Source organism: Python bivittatus, unplaced genomic scaffold (genome assembly GCF_059951505.1).
Source record: "Python bivittatus isolate LINGU-HERP-01145 unplaced genomic scaffold, Pbiv_v1 ctg000020_np1212, whole genome shotgun sequence".
NCBI classification, from domain to species: domain Eukaryota; kingdom Metazoa; phylum Chordata; class Lepidosauria; order Squamata; family Pythonidae; genus Python; species Python bivittatus.
Genome location: NW_028277030.1, coordinates 106,146,358 through 106,168,146, shown reverse-complemented (window position 1 = coordinate 106,168,146; position 21,789 = coordinate 106,146,358). Strand labels below are relative to the sequence as shown.

The following is a 21,789-nucleotide window of genomic DNA, read 5'->3' as shown; positions in this document are numbered from 1 at the left end:
TCTGCATATGAACTGATCAAGCAGGGCAAAGAGAATGTTGTGGATATTAACAAAATGGCTGCAATGAGTTGATATGACACACAAAATGCCAACCATAGTGGGCATGGCCAGATGCAAGACATTCATTTAGCAGAAGGCCTCTTCCTCTCCTAGAGGCTCTATCATCTTATATTGTTTCTGAGCAGAAGACAACAGGGAAACAAATCACTGAGTTGTAGTCACTCATCATACCATTCTTGGAAATAAAGATGCTGATGGAGACAAATACTGATGAAGAAATCTATGAGCATACTGGGGTCCACCAAACATTGCATGCATGTTGTATTTACAACTTGACAGATGTTAAAATAAAGAACATCCTCCTTATTGTAAAATGTTATAGAGTTATAAATTAAGGTGTTTCACTTATCAATTTTCTGTATTAAGAAAAATGTGAACAACTATGCATGGCAAACCCAAATCAATTTTGCTGTATTTTTCATAACATTATAGGTAAGCAAAAGCTAGAAAACTATCTGTCTAGGATACTTTAATTTGGATTCCATATTGGGCAAGGGGTTGGATTTAATGGCCCCTTTCAATTTTGTGACTTTATATGGATAACATATCAAAGTTCAGCATTAAATGTCTTAAATATAACTTCAGGCTCCACATGTAAATTCAAAGTAAGGCATTGTCTAGTTGCTTGGATACACTAAAAGATCCCTTATAAAAATTCTGAAGAGATTAAGAAGATTTCTGGCATGTTCCTCAGGGTTACTTCCCAACTGATCCTATAATGCCATCTCTGTAAATGAGGGAGAAACCATAAGAGATAAAAAGTAGAGCCTCTGATAATGTTTGCTTATAATGTTCATATCCCTTGTACCTCTTCCAAGGACCATGAACTGAAACCCTTAACTAAGGCTGAATGGACTTCCTATGTATTTTTCATTTATTCTGCTTTAGCAGACTATGTTCTTTATCTTCCTCCTTCTCCTTCTCATGCCTCCTTTTAATTTGTTCTGATCACTGAAATGGTTCATAAGCTTTTTACCACACCAGTGAGATTTCAAAACCCATATTGCTGATCTTCTCTAAACACATTTCCATTTGAAATTAAACCATGTCATAAAAAGAGAAAATGACACCGTATCCCAGAAGCCACATCTAGATTTAAAATTTTAAATCTAGATGAACTAAGATTCAGGGCTAGAGTTTACTGCAAGGTCTTTCAATGGCTCAACACTGGTCACCTTGCAGTCAAAGTAATTTTCAGAATGGATTAGTGTGTATATGTGCAGATTAGGACTTTCATAACAGTAGACAAATAGATACTTTCAAGACATTTTGTAATGTAATTTACTTAGTCTCATAAAATTAATCATAGTTATGGAGCTGATAGGAATTGCTACCTCCAGTCAATCCTATGCATATTTATTCTGAAATAAATTCCAGAGAAATATGCAAAAGATTACAGCCTGAGGATCTGAAAAAGTTTCATCATGGAACAGCATATGTTTTCTGGAAATCAATTACTAAGTAAGCAGCCTGACAAAGGTGGTTCAGAATATACAGAGGCACATACAAAACATCACTTTTCAAACCTTTAAAGCTGCCATATCTTTTTCCAGCTCACCGGCTTTTTCAGAAGCTGCTCCCAGCTGTCTCTGCATGCATGTGCATGCATACACAGAGAGACAGCCAGGAAGACCTTCCAACACTAGTTAGAGTTGAGCAAACCATATGAACACAAATCCAAAATAAATCTGGAGGTGTGTTGCAGGCTAGGTCAAAAAACACTGGAAAATAATATGTTGAAGCTAGTATAGTAATATTCCTAATTGCATGTTTGCTCTGCTAGTTGTTATTCTTACTTAAAATTGTAACTTCAAACTGACAATCAAAAGTTCACATACAGGATACTCCCATGCTTCCCATCAATTACAGTTTAATGTTAAATATTTACAGTTCTAGGTAGGCCAGACCAATCTTTATTAAATCATATGAATGGGCAAAAAATTTTATTTACAAAAAATGTGCTTTAAATGGACTAATGTACATGAATGGAATCTCAAATTAGTTATGTGATTAATACACATAATTAACCATTAAATATTGCTGTATTTCTTTCTCCAATCCTGAAGAGACTATATATGTAATCATATGAAATACATACTGGAGATCATCTCTTTGACTTTACATTATAATTTTAATTTAATTTTTGTATGCTTTGATAAAGTAATCTATTATCAGTTTAATTCCAATTAAAGCCATAATTTTATTACATTTAAGAAACAGATATAAAATATAATTGCCAGATTATATTATTCAAATGCTACTAAATCTCTGCAAAAACTTGAGATAAAAAAATATGCAGAACTAGATAAGTAGTTGAACAGAGTTACTGAATTCCTAGGGAAATAACTATGGCATAGTAATGGAGATATAGTAGCATTTTCTTGCATTCTAGTTTATACGATTCAACATAATCATTAATCTTGGTTACTGTATTAGTTTTCTATGTATCTTACATACTTCACAAAATTTAAACTTCCTAGTGAAACAGCAGATGTATTTAAATGAAGTTATACAGTTAAGCTATGTAACTCATAATTTGAATAATTGCATTATCCTTTACAATAATTTAGTTTTTATTTTAATCTGAAAAACATACAAAACAAACAAAAACCCTTAGACAAATTTCAGCCTTATTTTATTTCTGTAAAATGGAGCCATATTGCACAGTACTGAATACATTAAAAATGCCATCATTTCTAATAAAACAGAGTGATCAAAAGACTGAACTGAATCATGAACTAGGAAATCCTTTAGTTCTCATCTCTGTCATAAACTCAATGAACAGCCAGAGGCAAGCCAACTTCAACTCACATTAAAATATGGAAAGGGGTAATATGATTAAGATTACATGATTACCATAAAGACTACTGAGATAATGCAATTGAAATGCTCTAAATATATTACAATCCTATATAAATGCTAAGCAGTAGGATTATTTATTACATTTGGAACAACTCCCTTTGACGTGAATGTGACTAACAAATGACAATAAGATTAGGACTGCAGTCTTTAAAGTTTTCTAACCATAGCTTTCAATCAAAATCAAGATATACTGCTGATATCTTATCTTCCTTTTTAAAAAAATGTTCTGTATTAAGAATTAACATACTTTTAACATCTCATCTCTGCTCTAGTCTTTCATTTAATCCTCTACATCCTGTCCTATATTACCTTTTCCAGAGTCACCAGTAACAAGGTACAAGGAAAGGACAACATGCTTAGTATTTTCAAATCTTTCCAGGCTCCATTTGCTACAAGAAAGCATCTCTTTTTTCTCTCGTTTAGCCTAAATAATAGTGAAGCACAAACTAATCCTATAAATGGAATACATTAAGTAACTACAGTAACTCTATACCAAAATTTTTATGTTTTTTTCAGGATTGTACCTCAGAAGGTCAGGCAAGCTACAAAAACTGAACATCTTTTGTCACTTATATTTTCACATCAAAAACACTAAGCAGTTTTGAATGTGTTATTTTCCATAAGAATACCTATATATAAATATATATATTAAAAAGTAGATTATCATAAAGATAATTACATCAGTTAAAAAACAACCTGTCAGTTCTGCTTTTTCTCCACTTTCCCAACTCTGCCATAATGAATACTTTCAGCTCTGAAATACTGAACAATTATACCCGTGAAACATTATAATCTTTAGTGACCAAACTATGCTGATTGCAAATCTAGTGTGAAGTCCTGAAAGAATTTTAAACTACACAGGAAATTTATATGGCTGTAGTTAACGTTTCAAAAGTAAAATTCTAACATTTGCATTATCTTAACATTTATTTTAATACGTCAATTGGTAAAGTTTTTTTTAAGGACCTCTTCACAGTGAATTGATTTAGTATGTATTATGAATCCTAAACTCAAAGGGGAATATACCACAAAGTTATGTAAATTAAATCCAAAACATTCTTTTACCCAAATAGGTTGTCCAAAATACTGTCCTTCATTTGAATATTTCTATGCACTTTACAAATATATTACAGCATTTCGAAGAAAAAGTTTTTATGTTACTACTGAGGATAATAGAATAAATGAAGTGGCTGCTACAGAGAGGAAAGAGCGAAGGGCCATTTCACAGGTTTTGTTGAGAGTCCAGCTGTGTTTGGTGCTTACTGTCTTTCAACTGACAATTAGCAGCAGTCATTCTATTAGGCTACCTCAGAGGGAAAGATGGAAAGCAGAGCTACCTCCATCTGCTCTGCTAAGTGAGACCATCTTATCACACAACACCTGTCCCTGAAATGTTTCTGTTCAAGCGTGTCATTATAAAAACATAGTAATTTTCAAATCAATACCTGAATTTCCTTCTTTTTCTTTTCCCTACTATTTGTTCTTGCTTTTATGCAAGCTACCTTAGAAGCTTTTTGGCAGAAATGTTGTAAGAGTGAACAAAAGTCATGCCCAGCCCATGTTAAATCAAAAGAAAGCTGTAATAATACTCATATGAGTTCTTCCAACAATCATTTTATTCAACTCATCAGCTAATTTTAATGTTTTGTCTAAATGGTAGCCTAACATTTTGATGTTCAGATTCTCCAAGTTACTTCACATAAAATACTTGTGTGCACTATGCCAAAAAAAAAAAAAAAATCATATAAAAGTCAATAATGGGAGAAAATGCTGTGTCTCTTATTCCTGATATAACATTTTTTGTTTCTTACAGGTCTTATGCAGAAAATGCACGATACCATTTAAAATACCACATTATCTTAATCACTGTCCCTTTTTCATTATGTACATATGGATCTACAATGCACGTCTGGCATCAACAAACTGTAGGAAAAGTAATTTAGAAACTGCAGAAAAACATGTATTATCATTAATACCATTTTATTTTTCATCACTATCCACCCTAAGTGCCTGGTTAGTGTACTAATTTTGAAAAAATGCTTTGGTATTTTCCAAATGCTTTGGCACAGGAAACTGCATACAAACATATTAAATAAAATAATAAATCAAACATCATGTCAGTATGTTGGAACAACACATTTACTTCTCAATGTATAACAGATATTACATTTAACATATGTGGTTATTACCATACTAATATTGATATTATTAATGATATCAGGTTAAATGTCTTCAATACAATTATATCCTTTGGGACAGTGATGGTATATATATATGTGTGTGTGTGGGGATATATGGACTTGGCAGCTATTTTAAATCTAATTAGTAATAAATGTAAACACACATATAGAGTTTTTAATGGCAACTATGCTGCAATTTTATCAGTCAACAAATATTCTTAAAGACTACAAAAAAGTTCAAGGAAAATGTCTACGAAACTGTTAGGTTGCCATCCTTAACACTACTAGATAATAAAATCAAGAGAACTTAGTAATACTGAGTAAACTCTTTAAAAGTGCACTGATAATTCTTTAACTGCCTTGAGTATTTGTAAATGAATATGCATGAAAATTCAGTCTGTTTCACTTATTTTGATTGATTTGTATAATCATAATAGTTTTCTTTCAGATATTTTAATAAAAGGATCTCAGAAAAACACTGAATATTCTCTAAGTTCAAATCATTTGTTTTAAAAAATCCTATACTGCTATAAATACCTTTTTTGCAGCATTTTAAATATATACTATATATTTTTAATGCTTGAAGGTCACAGTAACTCTTCTCATGTGACTTCATCTCCTGTACTCTAACTATTGTACATTTAGAAGGAAATAAATAACCACCCTTGTCATGATGCCAACATTATCCAACTACCAATTGTTTGACATTTAAGTTTTTTAAAAACCTATGTTTTATTACTGTATGTAGGGTGAGAAAAAACAAATTTGCATCCTTTGTTCTCTACTACAGACAAATCAACAATAGTTTAGAATATATCTAACTTCCACCTTCATTATTTTTACAAAATACACATCAGATGTTATACTGATTTCATTTTTTACACACACACACATATATAAACTCAAACAGTATTTTCCATCATCTTTCTATATTAGGCCTTAAAAAGTCATGTTTACATAGCCTGACAGGACCAAGTTCAGTTAAGACTTACTTTTTGAGAAACATATGAGAGATTCCCAATATAAAATTATGGTCACTGATCAGTTTAAAAACTACAGAAAAGAGGCATATCTATCTAATGTCTTAACAATAGCAATGCCAATTAATATAAATCATTAGCATAGGCTAATTAAATATAAGTCACACCAAAACACAAACAAATTGTGGAGAAATGTGCAATTGTTAAATGTGTATGGTCAAACTTACCCCATTCTAGAAACTCCAGAATATTCTTCTCTCTCCTCAAGGGTGAATTATTACATTCATCATAAAGGCAGATGAGTATATCCAACAAGGTTTCCACACTAAAGCATTGCCCACTGGTCTGAGTTGGCCCATCCAAAATAAACTGTTCCAACTGTCTCAAGCGCACTTCTCCAGACATGGCTGCTTCAGTTTTTAACAGGCTTTCCTTCTTTATTATTTTTTGCTATCTTTGAAAAATCTAGCACATTAGAATGTATTACAGTTTATAAAAAGTATTTTGAAAAGTCAGTGCTTTAGAGATGGTGCTGAATGTATAATCCATCTCAGAACTGCCATTCTGAGAACTGTAGCTTGGTCAGTCTTTCCACACATACATGTACAATATATACAGAATATTAATGAAAAATAATTACCCTAAAATCTCTTTTAATACATTTAAAAGAGGAAAATATATACTTTATACATTTAAATAATAATTAAAAAATTCATCCCAAGACTGAATCCACTCTTCTGTCATCGATATAGATTTTTAAAGGTCTTCTCCTTCATTCGAAATTCAGATCATGAAACCCAATCCCGAAATGAATCCTTCTGCATCATTAAAGTGTAAAGTCCCCATTCCATTTGCATCAAAATTCACTTTCAAGGAAAGAGCAGCAGGAAGAAAGCTATTTGAAGGTGGGAGGGCAAAAAATAAAAAGCACAGGATTCAGAAGATCTCGTGCTGGAGAATATCCACCACCTCCACCACCTTCTTCTCCACCTTCTCCACCACCTCCACCTCCACCTCCACCACCTCTTAGAAAATGCATCAGTGGCAACTCTTCAGAAAGTGGAGGGTGGGAAGAAGAGAGGAAGAGGAAGAAAAGTCCTCAGAAACAGAATCCTTCCTTAGCGCAGTCTGTTCCACTTCCCATTAAGACTCTTCACCATTCCAAAAAATAATGTGTAGTCTTTATTTCCTTAACCTCCCTCCCCAATATACTGGGGAGGGGGAGCATGTGGAGTGGGGAAATCACACCCCTCTTTAAATATCGGGGAAGTAATAATCGTCCTCTCTTAAATATCAGCACACCCAGTCAAGGAACGGGTAGGCTGGGCTGGTAATAATCCTAGCAAATCCTCTCCATATCGCTGCACGTCCTCTAGCTCCTTGTTTGTCTTGACAGGGGGACCGAATATTGCTTTTTTCAATCCACACACATCTCCCACTCCGCTTGCGCGCTTCCTCCAGAAGATGCTGTGCTGCTGTTTTCCAGTGCAAGAGATGAAGAGATGCTGCCCGTCTTTCGGTCCACCATGCTTAGGGCATCTTCTTCGAGTAGCAAACAGTGATAGACTGTACTCCCCCCACTCCTTCCTCCGCTTCCTCTTCGTGATGGTTTTCGTCCTCTTCTTTCACAGTCCGTCCTCCTTGACTCCACACAGCCTCACGCATAAGCTCCGGCTGCTACTGAAGTCTCCGGATCCAACATGGCGGCCTCTTCACCCTCCCTCCTAAAGCTCTGAGCGAGCAAAGCTGCAGAGAGGCAAACGAGGCTGCAAGCTGTTGGGAATGAGAGGGAGGGAGCGGAGAGCGCTGGAGAGATGCTTGTACGGCAGCACGGAATGCAGGGATACAGGCGGACCTGAGGGGAGGGAACGCAGCCGCACGGAAACGCCCTGCGGGCTACTGCAGGACCAGGTTGCTAAGCTAAGTTTGGGGCTCATCTGGCTGCATCAAGGGCTCTCGCCCAACCCGCAAGAACATACCTGTACTCTGCACCCCCGTCTCGCCCTTGGGACTTTTAAACTCTATGGCTACTTTGCATTTGATCCTGTCGGCCGCTTAAAAGCGCTTCTCCCACAATTTCTAACAGTCGCTGTTTGTTCCCTCCCCCCCTTTTCTGCTTTTTAAAGGGAAAGTATTTGACGAGGGGAAACTGGAAAGAACGCCCATTTTTCTCCCAAAACTGTAAGGCTGCCTGTGATACCTATTGATTGATTGATAGATAGACAGTAATAACAGAAAAGGGAGGTCTGATGTTATCAACCCCTTGCAGCCCCTTTTTAAGGGCACAGCTTTTGAAAATGTAGGATTGACACAGTGGCTGGTGACAACCTAGTTTTAACAGTCCTATGACATACACACACTGAACCTTTTGTTGATGTTCCCTCCAGCATTTTCCATTTTTAAGTACTTTTTACTTGTTTTATCTTTTTAAAAACACTGTGGTTAGATGTGGGAGCGTAGATAGGACTAAGGGGTCCAAGTTATGAAACCCATTTGGGTGACTTTGGGTCAGTATTTCCTCATTGCCTTCCTCACCACATAAGTTTGCAGTGACAATAAAAACAGAGGCAGTATTATTTATATATGCACATACAGATGGGACATAAATCTAGCAAATAAGTACAAATTCTGGTTGAATCATTTTATTCCATTTTTTGATCTGTCAGTATCCTATTTTCCAGAAGTGTCTTACAATCAAGCTTTGGGACAGATGTTAACATGTTCTACATGATGCAAAGATTTAATAAAATCCATATATGTAAAGAGTGTTATATATTTCAATTTTCAAAAAAGAGAGGTTGTTGGTTATGTAGCATGTCATGCAGAGTGCAGTCCTTAGAATGTAGTTACTTTTGCTCCTCAGTCCCTACATTAAATTACTTAAATCAGTTAGGGGTCCAACCTATGGTTACTCCTACTACAGCTAACTCAGTCTGAAGCAGCATTTCAAAGTCAAAAGTATCTGGGAGTGAAAAGTAGGATTTCTGGTATGAAATCACCAAGTCTCTACTTTATCATTGCTGTATGAAATCAAAGATCTCTGCCATATAAATCATCTTTTAATAATCTCTCTTAATTGCTTTATTTTAACAAATTGTTTCCTCAGCAAAACAACAACAACAACAACATTAACAAGAGCCCTAAACTATTCAGACAATGCCTTCTGGGACTTTGTGGCTAGAAACATCTCTTTTTATATGATTACTGGTGTGTCCCCTCTTCTTCAACTGCCAGTCAGGAGGAAGAATAATTAGACATCTTTCAGAGAGATTACATTTGGGAACTGCACTCCCACTTTTTCTCTTTACTGCAGATCACAAGACCATTCCCTAATGCTGCTTGGCACTGCCCTTGCTCCTGCTCCATTCTCAGACATTACCATTTTTTTTTTCTTCCTTCTGGTTATAGTGGAAATGGTATGAAAACTGGAAGTGTCCCAAAAAATCAGGACCTATGTATTCCCTACATAGTGGTTCACTCATAAGTATTCCATAATATCATCCCATTTTCAAAATGCCAAGAAAATAACAAGCTAACTAATATGGATAGATTGGCATGGAAGATGAATTCTATGTCTAGTGGAGTTTAGCCTAGCTCTGGAGTTTAAAGCTGTCTTCTCTTGTTTTTAATGCTGTCCTATATTGTTATGAAGCAGTCAACTTGAAACTTTAACTTATGTGGAGGTTCAATGAAAAGATAGCTTGAAAGATGAATTCTATATTTTAAATGGAGAGATTGTAATTAGAATCTAAATGCATATTCCCAAAAACAAAAATGAGTTTAAAATATTTCTTGTAAAGCTTCGCATATACATGTGAAGAAAGAAAAAATGTGATTGATGTTCTCAACTTAAAAGTTATATGCATTAATTACAAAACAGTACTCTTCTATTTAAGCTTCAACATTTAATAAGCTTTGTTTTAGTGGTCATTCTGAGTGTCATTCTAATAATTAGCCTTTGTTTTACAGATTCTAATTCTATTAGTGGCTCTGAAAAGTCCCAAAAAATACTGGTTCCTCTTAAATTTAAAATTCTGTTAATTGGCTAACAGAAAAGTTCGATTTTTGTTTTATCTTGTTATTCTACATGACTTGACTGGGAGTGATGGAAGTTGTAGTTAAATACATCTGGAAGGAATCAGACTGGGGAAGACTATAATACATTATAACAGGCTTTTCTGACTTATGTGCACTGCTATAATCTGCATTGTTGGTAGACAATAGTTGCACATTCACAAAGTCTTTGCAATAGTTCAGAAGCAGCTTTGGATCTGTACAGTATCATGACATCAGTTCTTTCCACAAGCTGAACTTCATTTTTCTGGTTTCATTCTGGCTTATCAAAAACTGGAACAAATCTGATAGTTTTCTTTTGAAGTGTTGCAAAAGAAGTTTGTGAACACTAATAGAAATTCTTGCCTTGTCTTGCCTCCTAGCTCCTGAGTTTTATTCACATGCTATCAATTCAAGGGTCTTGAAAAAGCGGTTTGCTGGTTTTGCAGCTCCCCCTCAGAGTTTGTTTTGTATATGATCAGACAGATGCACATAATATAAACTAAAATCATTGGATAAGGGAGAGCACTAGCAATTTTATTTTCTTCCATATTTGGATGGAGTAAAGGTGAGAGGATTTTTGTTCCCTTTGTTTTTCCATAATGAGCAGTAAATCACATGGAGATTAGATAGAATTACTTCATTTATGAAATGAACCTTCATTTTGGGTTCAAATGAAGACTGATTAATTGGGTTTAACCACATTTTTCAGGGTTTCTGAAGCAAAAATGATGGCCATATAGAAGTTTAGACATTTGGCTTTCTTTTAATGCCCTATTCTTTGTTTTGTAGAAGAATAATCCACCCAATAGGATTACTTCCTAATTCCACTTGAAATATTTACTTGTTTTAATTAATCTGTACTTCAATCAATTTATCCATTATAATTGCGTACATTTGCATATTAGAGAAATATGAATATTGGAAAAGTCTGCACATTGGAAAACAATACAAAGAACTATTTGCATAGCTCTAATAAACAATCCTATTGTATATAGAAGAGGTTTTAGACAGAGCAGTCTTAGTAGAAAACTATTTGGAAAAGATTTCCAGAAGAGTTGGAAGAAAGGCTGGTACTATACTGAAAACAGACAGTGGTCCAGGCCTTATTGCATCTAGATTTATGTCTATGTTCAGTGGGATCTCAGCAGACTGTCAGGCCAACAGATTGCTTCTCTGGTCCCTCTTAGTCAGGAGACTCCACTCACCAGCACGTGGGTGGAGGCAGGAATCTTTCCTTTTGCAGATCCTGTAAGGTCCTCTTTCTCAGTCCCTGAAACTTATGGCAGCTGCTCTTCATCAAAGAGTCCATAAACTTCATATCTGGGAACACTCTGGAATCTATTCTGAAGCTCCAGAGAAACGAAGCCCTTCTTGCAGGCTGTGCCAGCCACCTGTGCTTGTCTTTCTCTTATGATCTGTGATGCTTCTTGGTATTGTTCTCCTTCTGCAAGTACTTACTATGACATATCTAAAATCTTCTTCCCTGATAAGCTGGAGAGTGAATAGGTTTGCCTCTGGCTCCTTCCCTTCTCTTTCAGGAGGGCAATCAGCATGCAGCGTGTGTAGTTGTCATCATCGTCAGTGTGGAAAACAAACATGGCACTTCCCCTGAAGGATGTGAGAGTAGTTTTCTCTCTCATATGTTTTTCAAATGAACAAAAAAAGAAGGGGGAAAAAAGCCTTTCCCACCAAACTCCTATTTGCTCTTCCTGTTTACTCACTCAGTGATCTTGTTTGAACCTAGTCAATTACAGATAATTCAGTAAATCGTGGTTAAACAAACCATTGCTTGCTGAGATGTGTGAACCCAATCACTATATCTGAGCATCAGTTCCTTGATCCATAAAAACTTAATAACATTTTCTACAATCTTACTATGAGTTAGAAATGGCTAAAAATCTCAGGAAACAGTAAGTTTGAAAAATGTTCCATACAAATGAATAAGAAACTACAAAAAGGCCAAAAAAGAGAGCAGATCTTGCATTTTTTTCTTCTTCTCATGATTAAATTGTGCTGGAGGAAACTACTTGCTGGCAGGAAAGAAAATCATAACAAAATAGGTGTTCAGAGAAATAAAATCTAGTAATTTATACAATTTCCCTTTTAAGTATTATCTTTTTAAATAACTCTTATGTTTTACTGAAAAGTATTCACATCCATCATTCAGTTTATGAATAATGTAAAAATTATTTCTAAATATCAGAAAATAAAGCTGACTTAAATCCCCATTAAGAATAGCACACTTGTATATAGGTAGATACTTAGCCACAGCTGCACCTCTAATATAGTTATCTGTCAATCTATCCATTATATGTGTATGTGATATATGTAAATGAATATGTACTTGTATTACAGCTATTTATGGATATATACAGAGATAGTATGGTAATATATGCATACTTAGGCATGATATAAGCACATTTTAATGCAGAGAATTTAAATATAGCCTATAAAGTGATAGGCTGAAAAAAATGTATGCCATCTGTTTCCAATAAAAATAGTCTATTTTATATCAGTGGTGATTAAAGTAGAGGACCCTGAGTCTGGACTCTTTGATTCCATTCCTGCTTCTGCCAGGGAACTAGTGTTCCTCTTTGAGAATGCAACTTTCTTTCTCTGATTGCATTTAATTATGGAAAAGCTAAAAGGGGAGTGCTGAACATGGAAACTATACAGCAGATAATAGTAATGCAATGCAATATCATGCATTCAAGTTATTTTTTTCTTGCTCTTACTGTAATAAAGGAATAATGTGTTCCTATAAGCATAAGCCAGCACTCTGTCTGTCTGTCTGTCTGTCTGTCTGTCTCCTTAACCTGTGTCAATATTTTCATTTCAGTGCAAGTGGTGGAATTGTCATAGGTAGTTGCAAAATGGTCTATCTCACTGAACAAATGCAAGGTAAAAACTCAATTCCTTGGTATATTCTTCAGAAATGTCAAGATAGGAAGTACAGATGACTCATAATTCATTTCTTCACATGCAATAACTGCATAACATCTAAAATGGAAGAGAGAGATGTGTCCTTCATATTGGAAGATTATTTCTCTCTTCATTTTAAATATGACTTTGAAGCCTAAGGAAATGGAATGATTCTGGGAAAGTTTGGAGAACATTGGGTAGTGTCTGGTTCTCACTAGGCCCTTTAAATATTGTATATCATGCGAGATACAACAGGGAAGCCCTGTTTGCATTATCAGTGTCATGATGACAGGTTAATGTGTCATGAGAGCAGGAAAAAAAGGTTAATTGGCCCAATAACCTGAGGAGGTTACATTTAGCTCCAAACTGACCTGGTCTTGTTTGAGATTAAAATACTTCTCCTGCCTACAGCCAGTCATGTTCTGCAAACAGCTGACCCTGAGGTTAACTGTCCCTTCCTCTCCTGATAATGAGATGATATCCTAGAGAGAGCTCCTGAATGCAACCACTTTAGAAATTTTGTCTCACTGCTTGTTTTTAATTTTCAATCTCTCTTGTGGCCATAGTGGGAGGAGTGAAAATTGAACAGAAGGTATTGGAGTCCTCTTCCCTCATACTCTTTGCAGTGGTACTGACCCGTTGTATCACCTTAGGCTTTTTAAGAATTCCCCTGAAAGGAAAACAAATCAAAAAGCAAGAGGAGGGAAGAGAAATGATGTATACCCAGCCTCCTTTTCAGGACTAACCAGCACATTCATACTGGATTGTTTCAATCAGCATCCAAAGGAAATTGGATTGACTAGAGGGCTGATTACTGGGTTGGCCATATCATACCAACAGTGCTAATACTTTTGTCTTGTGGAAGAGAGTAACCACACAAAATATGTCAGACAGATAAGCACTGAACATGAAATCAAGTTTCATTCTGGCAACACCAAGGCAAGTAGCTTAATTTACACTTAGTCCTCACTTAATGTCCATTTGTTCAGCGATCATTTGAAGTTATGATGGTCCTGAAAAAAATGGACTTGAGATCAGTCCTTGAACTTACAACCGTTGCAGCCCCCCCCCATGGCCACATGATAAAAATTTGAGCTAGCCTGCATTTACAATCACCACCACCCTGCCACAGTGCCAGCTGACTGTTGTCTTCATCTACCTCCTCTCTGCTGGACTCACCATCCTGGCCACATGTGGGGAGACGCCGCAGCTCTGGGGCTTCTTGTCATACTGTGGCTCTGGGGCTGCTTGAAGCCTCACATACCCTTCCCCACCTGGCAGCAGCCACCACCCCCAGCCCTGCCATGCCTTGCTGGCTACCTGCACACCCTCGCACACCCTCCCCCACCTGGCAGCAGCCACTTACCAACCTGCCACCATGCTTGCGAATCACCTGGAAATTGCAGTTTCCTGCTGGCTTCCCCACTGACTTTGGTTGTTGGAAGCCAGCAGGAAGTTGCAAGGAGATCCTTACTTAATGGCCCGTGATCCTCGCTTAACAGCATCAATGAAAACTGCAAGAATCGCTGTCGCTAATTGATGCAGTCACGTGACATTGTGCTTTACGACCACATCGCTTAGCAATGGAAATTTCAATCCCAATTACAGTCGTTAACAGAGGACTACCTGTATGTTACATGGCTATTCTTTGAACATACAGTTGAGGTGGCCTGTAACAATTCCACTGTGGGCTAATTGTACTTACTAGTTAAAATGGAAATGTGTAAGGAAAAAAAAAAACTAGACAACATAGACCTGGTTAAAAAATAATAATCCCAGAAAATAATTCTTGGCATGGGTATTACACAAAACATGATAAGAGGTCTTGTGCCTACTTGTGGAAATATTGATTACTTCAGCATCTAAAATACAGAGGTATTTCAATATACTGATAATATTATTTATTATTCTTTTTTTACTGGAAGACTACCCAATTGAAAGTACTCAAGCTTATGTATTTTAAACAATTGAACTATAGGAATATTGTTTGATTCTAATACAGTATTGTAACTCATTATTGATGGCATATATAGCATCTTAAGATGTTATATAAGAAGTTTTTTCCCTTGATGATTTTTAACTAGAAAATATTCTCGCACAGTAAGTAATATTTCAGATTCCTAAAAGGTAACAATCTTCATGCATGGGCTAGTCACAATGGCATGTTCTTGATGGGTGGCTACTTCCAGGTACTACTGAGCATGAAATCAGAACTGGACTACTTGGTCACTAGTTGTCAGCACTACTATCCCCTTGCAGTACAAGGGAACAGCTGTGATGCTCCTGCTTGATGCAGTTCCTCCTTTATACATGCTACTTGTCAGCAGGGTTATTTTTTAACATGGGTTAAGTGCTCTTTCAGAAGAATGCTAGATCCATGTTCAGAAATAGCTTGACTGACAAGTTACAAGGGCAACTTCCTGCATGCTCCCTTTGGCTTCATGATTCTCTGTGCTTTTGACCTATTAGGCAACTTGAGAGGTGATTAAAGCCAGTGCTTTAAGCATTTTCCCTCACCCAACCCTATCACACTCCATGTTAGGAAGAATGGTGGTCATTTTCCTGCCAGGAGATGGAAAGGAAAACAAAACCAGGGAAATCACCCAATCCTTTTTCTTAATTTGTTTTACAGCAGGCATATAGGGCAGCACCTTTCACCAGACTCACTACTATTGCAGAATAGGGATCATCAACGGGGATAGCACAGTTTATGCCAGTGTAGTTTTCTGCCAACTCAGGAAGCGCTGAATAACATGGCCATCTACAAGTTACTTTAGTCTGAATACTATTGGGGTGGACCATCAACATATAATATTAAATGTTCTCATTCTTGACTGATTTCTATGAAGGTGTGATAGAATGTGGGTTTGACTCAGAGAAAGGGAAGGGGAATTACCGAAAAGATATCTAAGTCTAGGGAAAGTAGAAAGAATGAGAAAGAAACTCAAAACAATTCCACCTTGATTGTGTTAGGTATAAGTTGAGGTAAAGGGGGGGCTTTGACATGCTTTTTAAGATTCTGTTATAATACCCTAACTGTATTAAACAGGTGAATTTGTTCTAATGTTGTATAGCTTGATATTCCTGAAATTAATTTCTGAAGGCTGGGAATTAGAGCTTGAAGTGCAAAAGATAGATGCTGCTGTTGGGTATAGCTTTAGGTTTTAGGTGATCCTTAGCAAGGTAGGGCTTGCTCTATATTATAAAGCTACCGTTTATTTTTCATGAAATGCAATGCTCTGCTGAAGCCTTATCATATTATAGGGAATAATTTCCTAGCTTTGGTTCTACTAGAATGTCAGAGCTCCAGCAGATGTCCAAGAATATTAAGTCCTAAGACATCTGTTGACAAGGCAATGAGGAACATAAAGTAATCAAAATTGCTCTCTGAACTAGATCTTAGCCTTATGCTATGAATTTCCTGGTTCACAGACTGGGCATCCTGAAAACATCATACAGAGAACAGTTTGCTGTTATTATAAATCAATGTATGTTTAAATGTCCTCATATTCCAAACTACAGTCTTCCTAACATTTTCATTGTTCCAAGTCTGAGGAGGATTGAGATGCTAGGGAAATTTTAGAAAGAAAGAAAGAAAGAAAGAAAGAAAGAAAGAAAGAAAGAAAGAAAGAAAGAAAGAAAGAAAGAAAGAAAGAAAGAAAGAAAGAAAAAAGAAAGAAAAGAAAAAAGAAAAAAGAAAAAAGAAAAAAAGAAAAAAAAAGCAAGCAAGCAGAGGGAGATTTGGTTCTCTTCTGAAAACTTTCAAGGCATATTACAAATTCTCTCAACTTTTTCTAAAGAAGATTTCCATCCTGCTTAAAATCAGGAGGAGTCTGGTAGCACCTTTTCAAACTAACAATTTTTATTAAAAAGCATATGCTTTTGTAAATTACAGCTCACTTCATCAGATATATGGAGTTAATGAAAACTGATGACTTTTAATAAAATTTGCTAGTCTGAAATGATGCTATAAGATTCCTCCTGATTTTTGGCTACCGCAGACTAGAATCTACCAGCATCTTCATATCAGTGTATCCTGAGTGCATGTCATTACCCTCCATGAAGCTTCAAGTTAATGGGAAATGAGCAACAGTATGTTGGCTTGAAAGTCCCTAGATAAAAGATCCTAGCTTACATAATAGCATGAGCATGCTTGGAGTAAAACTGGGCTTTGGTTGCATTTGTATCATACTGACAAAAATTTACCAAAACTGACTGGTATTGTCCTTATATTTAAGGAGAATGTTGCACATGGCATGGATACCTAGGCTATGACTCCTCTATCTTATTATTATTATTTTTTAGTGGTATTTTGTGACTTGGGATGCACAGGGAGTAAATGGTAAAGAGTATGAACCAATAAATGAAAGAAAAAAATAGATGATGTGTTTCTGAAACCAAGAGTTTGGAAAGGATGTAATAGATCTGAATGTAGGTGGCATGATCTTATGGAAGAATTGATGAACACACACGGAAAAGTGAAGACGTATGTTTTATTATAAATCAAAGGGCTAAAATGTATGTCAAACAGTATGAATTGGTGTTGTCTAGGTTGCAGTGGTTCACCACTGAGCAGAGAGTAAGACAAGGGTATGTGGTGACTCCTTGATTGTTTAATGTACTGTATATATAGAAAATGTATAAGGATGGCTTGTAATAGTAGAGGTGTATTGGCTGGATACATGAAGTTTTGTATACAGATGATGCTGTTTTGTAGACTGAGAATTTGAACGATTTGCAGAAAATGCTGAATAAATGATATGATGGAACAAGGAGTATAGATCTGAAAATATCGTATATACTCATGTATAAGCCCATCTGTGAATAAGCTTACCCTCAAATTTTTAACCAAAACACCATGAAAAATGAGCCACTGGTAGATAAGCCAACACGTGAAATTTTCATTTGTTTTATTTTCACAATTGGCTTATCTGCTGGTGGCTCATTTTTCATAGCGTTTTGGTTAAAAATTTGAGGGTCAGCTTATCTACGGATGGTCTTATCCACAAGTATATATGGGATATACGGGTTCTTTAAAAAAAGTATTACTATATTACCAATCCATAAATAAGCTGAGCCCAATTTTGGGGGTATATTTTGGTACCTAAAATTCTTGGCTTATCCACAAATATATACTGTATATCCATGGTCATTGTATTTGATAAAAAAAGGAGTGAAAAATCCACATTATACGTAAATAGAAAAAAATTAGAGCAAATAGAGAATTTGTGTTCCTTGACAGAATGTTTATTAAAGGTGGGAGAATGAATGGAGAAATGTTAAATTGTGCAGATGCTGGTAGAAAGATAGTGGCTAGCACGTGGCCTCTTACAAGGATTAATTGCTTATTGAAAGAAACTAAAATGAGTGTTACAGGTAGTCCTTGCTTTACAACTACAATTGGGACTGAAATTTAGGTCGCTAAGTGATACGGTCATAAAGCAAATCATCACATGACTGGATCCAATTTTACGACCTTTTTTGCAGTGATCATTAAGTGAATCACCATGATCATTAAATGAATCACATAGTTCCCCATTGATTTTGCTTGCTGGAAGTCGGCTGGGAAGCTTGCAAATGGTGATCACATGAACCTAGGACATTGCAACTGTCATAAGTACGAGCTGGTTGCCAAGCCCCCAGATCACAATCACATGACTATGGGGCCACTGCAATGGTCATAACTTTGGGCACCCATTGTAAGTCACTTTTTTTAGTGACCTAACTTTGAATGGTCGCTAAATGAACAGACGTTAAGCAAGGACTACTTATATAAGAATGTGCTTCCCTCCACTGTTATATGGAAGTGAAAGTTGGGTAATATAAAAAAATAATGTGAATGTAATAGAAATTAGTTACTTAAAAAGTGTATGTAGGAAACAAGAAAAGATAGGGACAAGAATGAATGAGTACTGAATGAATGTGGATTGAATACAGAAGAGAATGACCCGTACGAAACAAGTAAATACAGAGGAAAAAAATGAAGACTGAATTGCAAGATAAATATATGAAGGAAGAGTGAGTGGCTATAGAGGAACAGGAAGATTGAGAAAGTTGTTATTAGATGGAGAGGTGAAAAGTTTAAAATTTATAAAGTGGTAGATGAGTCAGGTAGAGGCTAGGATGGTTTGTAAGGATAGAAAGAGACAGAGAGGCATAGTGGTGTTTTAATAAACTAGATGTGGGAATATTTCTTTTTCATATATCACATAGTTAATTTATTTGGTTTACTATTTCCTATTCTTTTTCTGTGCTTTCCATCCTGAAGGGGAATAACATGGATATATTTATATTATGCATATTTATGGTAGCTGATATACATATATCCTGTTAGCTGATATAGTAGCTGATTTCCATCTATATGGATTTGATATAGGAATCCCCACAATTCTCCAAGTAATGCTATAAGCCTCACCCAACTTGTTAGCAGAAGCCAAAATGTAAAATATAATTTATATACTAATTCACACAATTTCTTTCACTTTTATTTGTGACTTGTGAATGTATTAGATTAACTAGATGGGCTGATGGCTGCTTCTAATAACACTAAGAAAGAGACACATGAGAACACCAAGTGCTAGCTTAAACAATGGAAAATAAAAACTTTTATCTCCACATACGGGTTTGAATCTAGTCTAGGCCACTAATAAACAATCAGAATTTGACTTCTGGGTGGTGATATATATTTGAACAATGATTTCTTAGACAAATATAGTTGCTAGATTTCAGCTCTGACTCCTCAGAGGCTGCTCTGCCAAAATATTATTCTTGGGGTTTTTTGTTATAGTTTCCTTTTTTTTTTACTTTATTCTTTTATTTTCAGTTGCCCTCAATCATTCATCAATTATGGGCAAACTGGAATGTATCCCTCAGCCCATTAACCACTGCTTGGAAACAGCCATTGTCTAGAGGTGTATTGCAATAAACCAATCATTACATCCTTTGCTTTTTTGATTGAATTTCTCCTGTTTAGGTTAATATTTCCACACATCCATTGCATTGCCATGTGGTATGTGGCTTAGATGTGACATAATGAAAATCCTACTCCCTGACAAACAGGTTTAACTCCAGTTTAGAAAACTGAAATCCATTATCACTAATAATTTCTTGAGGAATCCCATGTCATAGAAAGATTGTTTGCATGCCAGTAATCAGTGAAGTGCTGGTGGTGCTATGCAAAGGAAGGTGGTACTGGTGGTGCTCCGCCTAAGGAAGTGGTGTTTAGGCTGATGGCGCAGTATGTGCATTAAGCAGATGGAACAGTTTCCAATTTTACTGACAGTATCTTATTCATTCATTCATTCATTCTTGACTGATCCTTAGCCAGAATAGAATACCTCATTCTCATACTTATCAGTCCTTAAGTGACCTTCATGAAAATTAAGCTGCATGTTATATCAGAGAATAATTAGCTTGCTAATGACTACTACCTTGAAAACAACCTCTTGAAAAACATTGTTCATACTGTCCCAATACTTTTTTAAAAAATGTCTTTAATAAAATAGAACAAAGGAAAATAATGAAAAATAGCAATATAAAAAAGAAAAAGACAATTCAGTGCAACAAAAATTATATATGTAAGGACTTCTCATGCATGTACTGTATATAACATTTATTTACACAACAGTTTCAATGACGGATGACCATATTTTACTGTAATCATCCATATATTATCTATATCTGTAAGCAAATTGTTTATAAGTTTAAATAAGATCCAGTCTTCAATCCATTGAGTAACTGGGTCTTCTGTTCCAGTACTCTTGAACACAACAGTACATTCATGTATCCCATTCCTTGGGAATCTGTTCTTGCATTAATATGAGCTGTGGTTTATGCTTGATTTGTTGCAGTCACCTATCTGTGATGTGGGAAATGTGCAATCATACCTACATAGACCTGTATTTCAGCTTATGCTATTGCCTCAGCATACACAGAGGTCCTGTGGTTGATGAGAATGCATCTGTTATGCATTTTCATTTATCTGGTAATAAGTAATTCATAATTTTGAAGCTTGACCATCATCCTTTGAATATAAATAGTGCACTCATTTATGTTTCTCTTTAAAAAGTATAATTAGTGATTTGTGGTCTGTTTCCATATGCACATCCCATCCACAAATAATCAACAATGTTTTTAAATTATGTGGACCTGCTTTCAGTGCCTGTCATTGCCATACAAATAGATGTATGAACTACTGGTAGCTGAAGATCCCATAGTAAGATGACTACACCAAGCTCAGTGTGAGATATCTGCTGAAATCTTTAGGGATTCACTGGAGTATAATACTGAAGTACCACTCATTTTTAGTTTCAAGAAGGACTCACAGTGGTGCTGCTTTAGTAGACAACGTATATATATAATATGTTTTTCCAAGTACTTCACTATCCCTAGAAACCTCAGCACATCTTTTTTAGACTGAGAATCGGTCATCATGCCAAGGATCATATTTCACCTTTTGGTTGGAAATTACATCACCCACGAAGGTAAGTTTTCTCACAGCGAACATACATTAGTCTATATCTAACGTCAAATTGGCAGCTTTTATTGCCTCTAAGACCTCCAGAAGCCTCAGGTCCAGTTCTTGCCTGGTGAAATCCCAGATAATAATGCCATCCCATGAGGTATCAGCATCATCAGTGTGTTCAGATATCATGTAAATTGTCTTATAGGCCATTGCAGAAGCATAATTTTTGCCAAATGGGAGCTGCAAAAATCTGTACTGAGAGTGC

The 21,789-nt window shown here is 35.9% G+C and overlaps 1 protein-coding gene across 4 annotated transcripts in view; it reads right to left on the bottom strand.

The window, feature by feature from the left end:
• CDC42BPA (CDC42 binding protein kinase alpha) overlaps nt 1-7,871 on the bottom strand; it is a 190,275-nt gene extending 182,404 nt beyond the window's left edge. For 2 of the 4 annotated variants that reach the window (XM_088145909.1, XM_088145902.1), the window contains exon 1: nt 6,310-7,871. In XM_088145909.1, the coding sequence (XP_088002035.1) occupies nt 6,310-6,487 (178 nt within the window). In that variant the 5' untranslated portion in view covers nt 6,488-7,871. The remainder of the gene's footprint in view (nt 1-6,309) is intronic. The other 2 variants (XM_088145892.1, XM_088145897.1) reach the window with 1 other exon arrangement.
• Between the last annotated feature and the right edge of the window lie 13,918 nt (nt 7,872-21,789).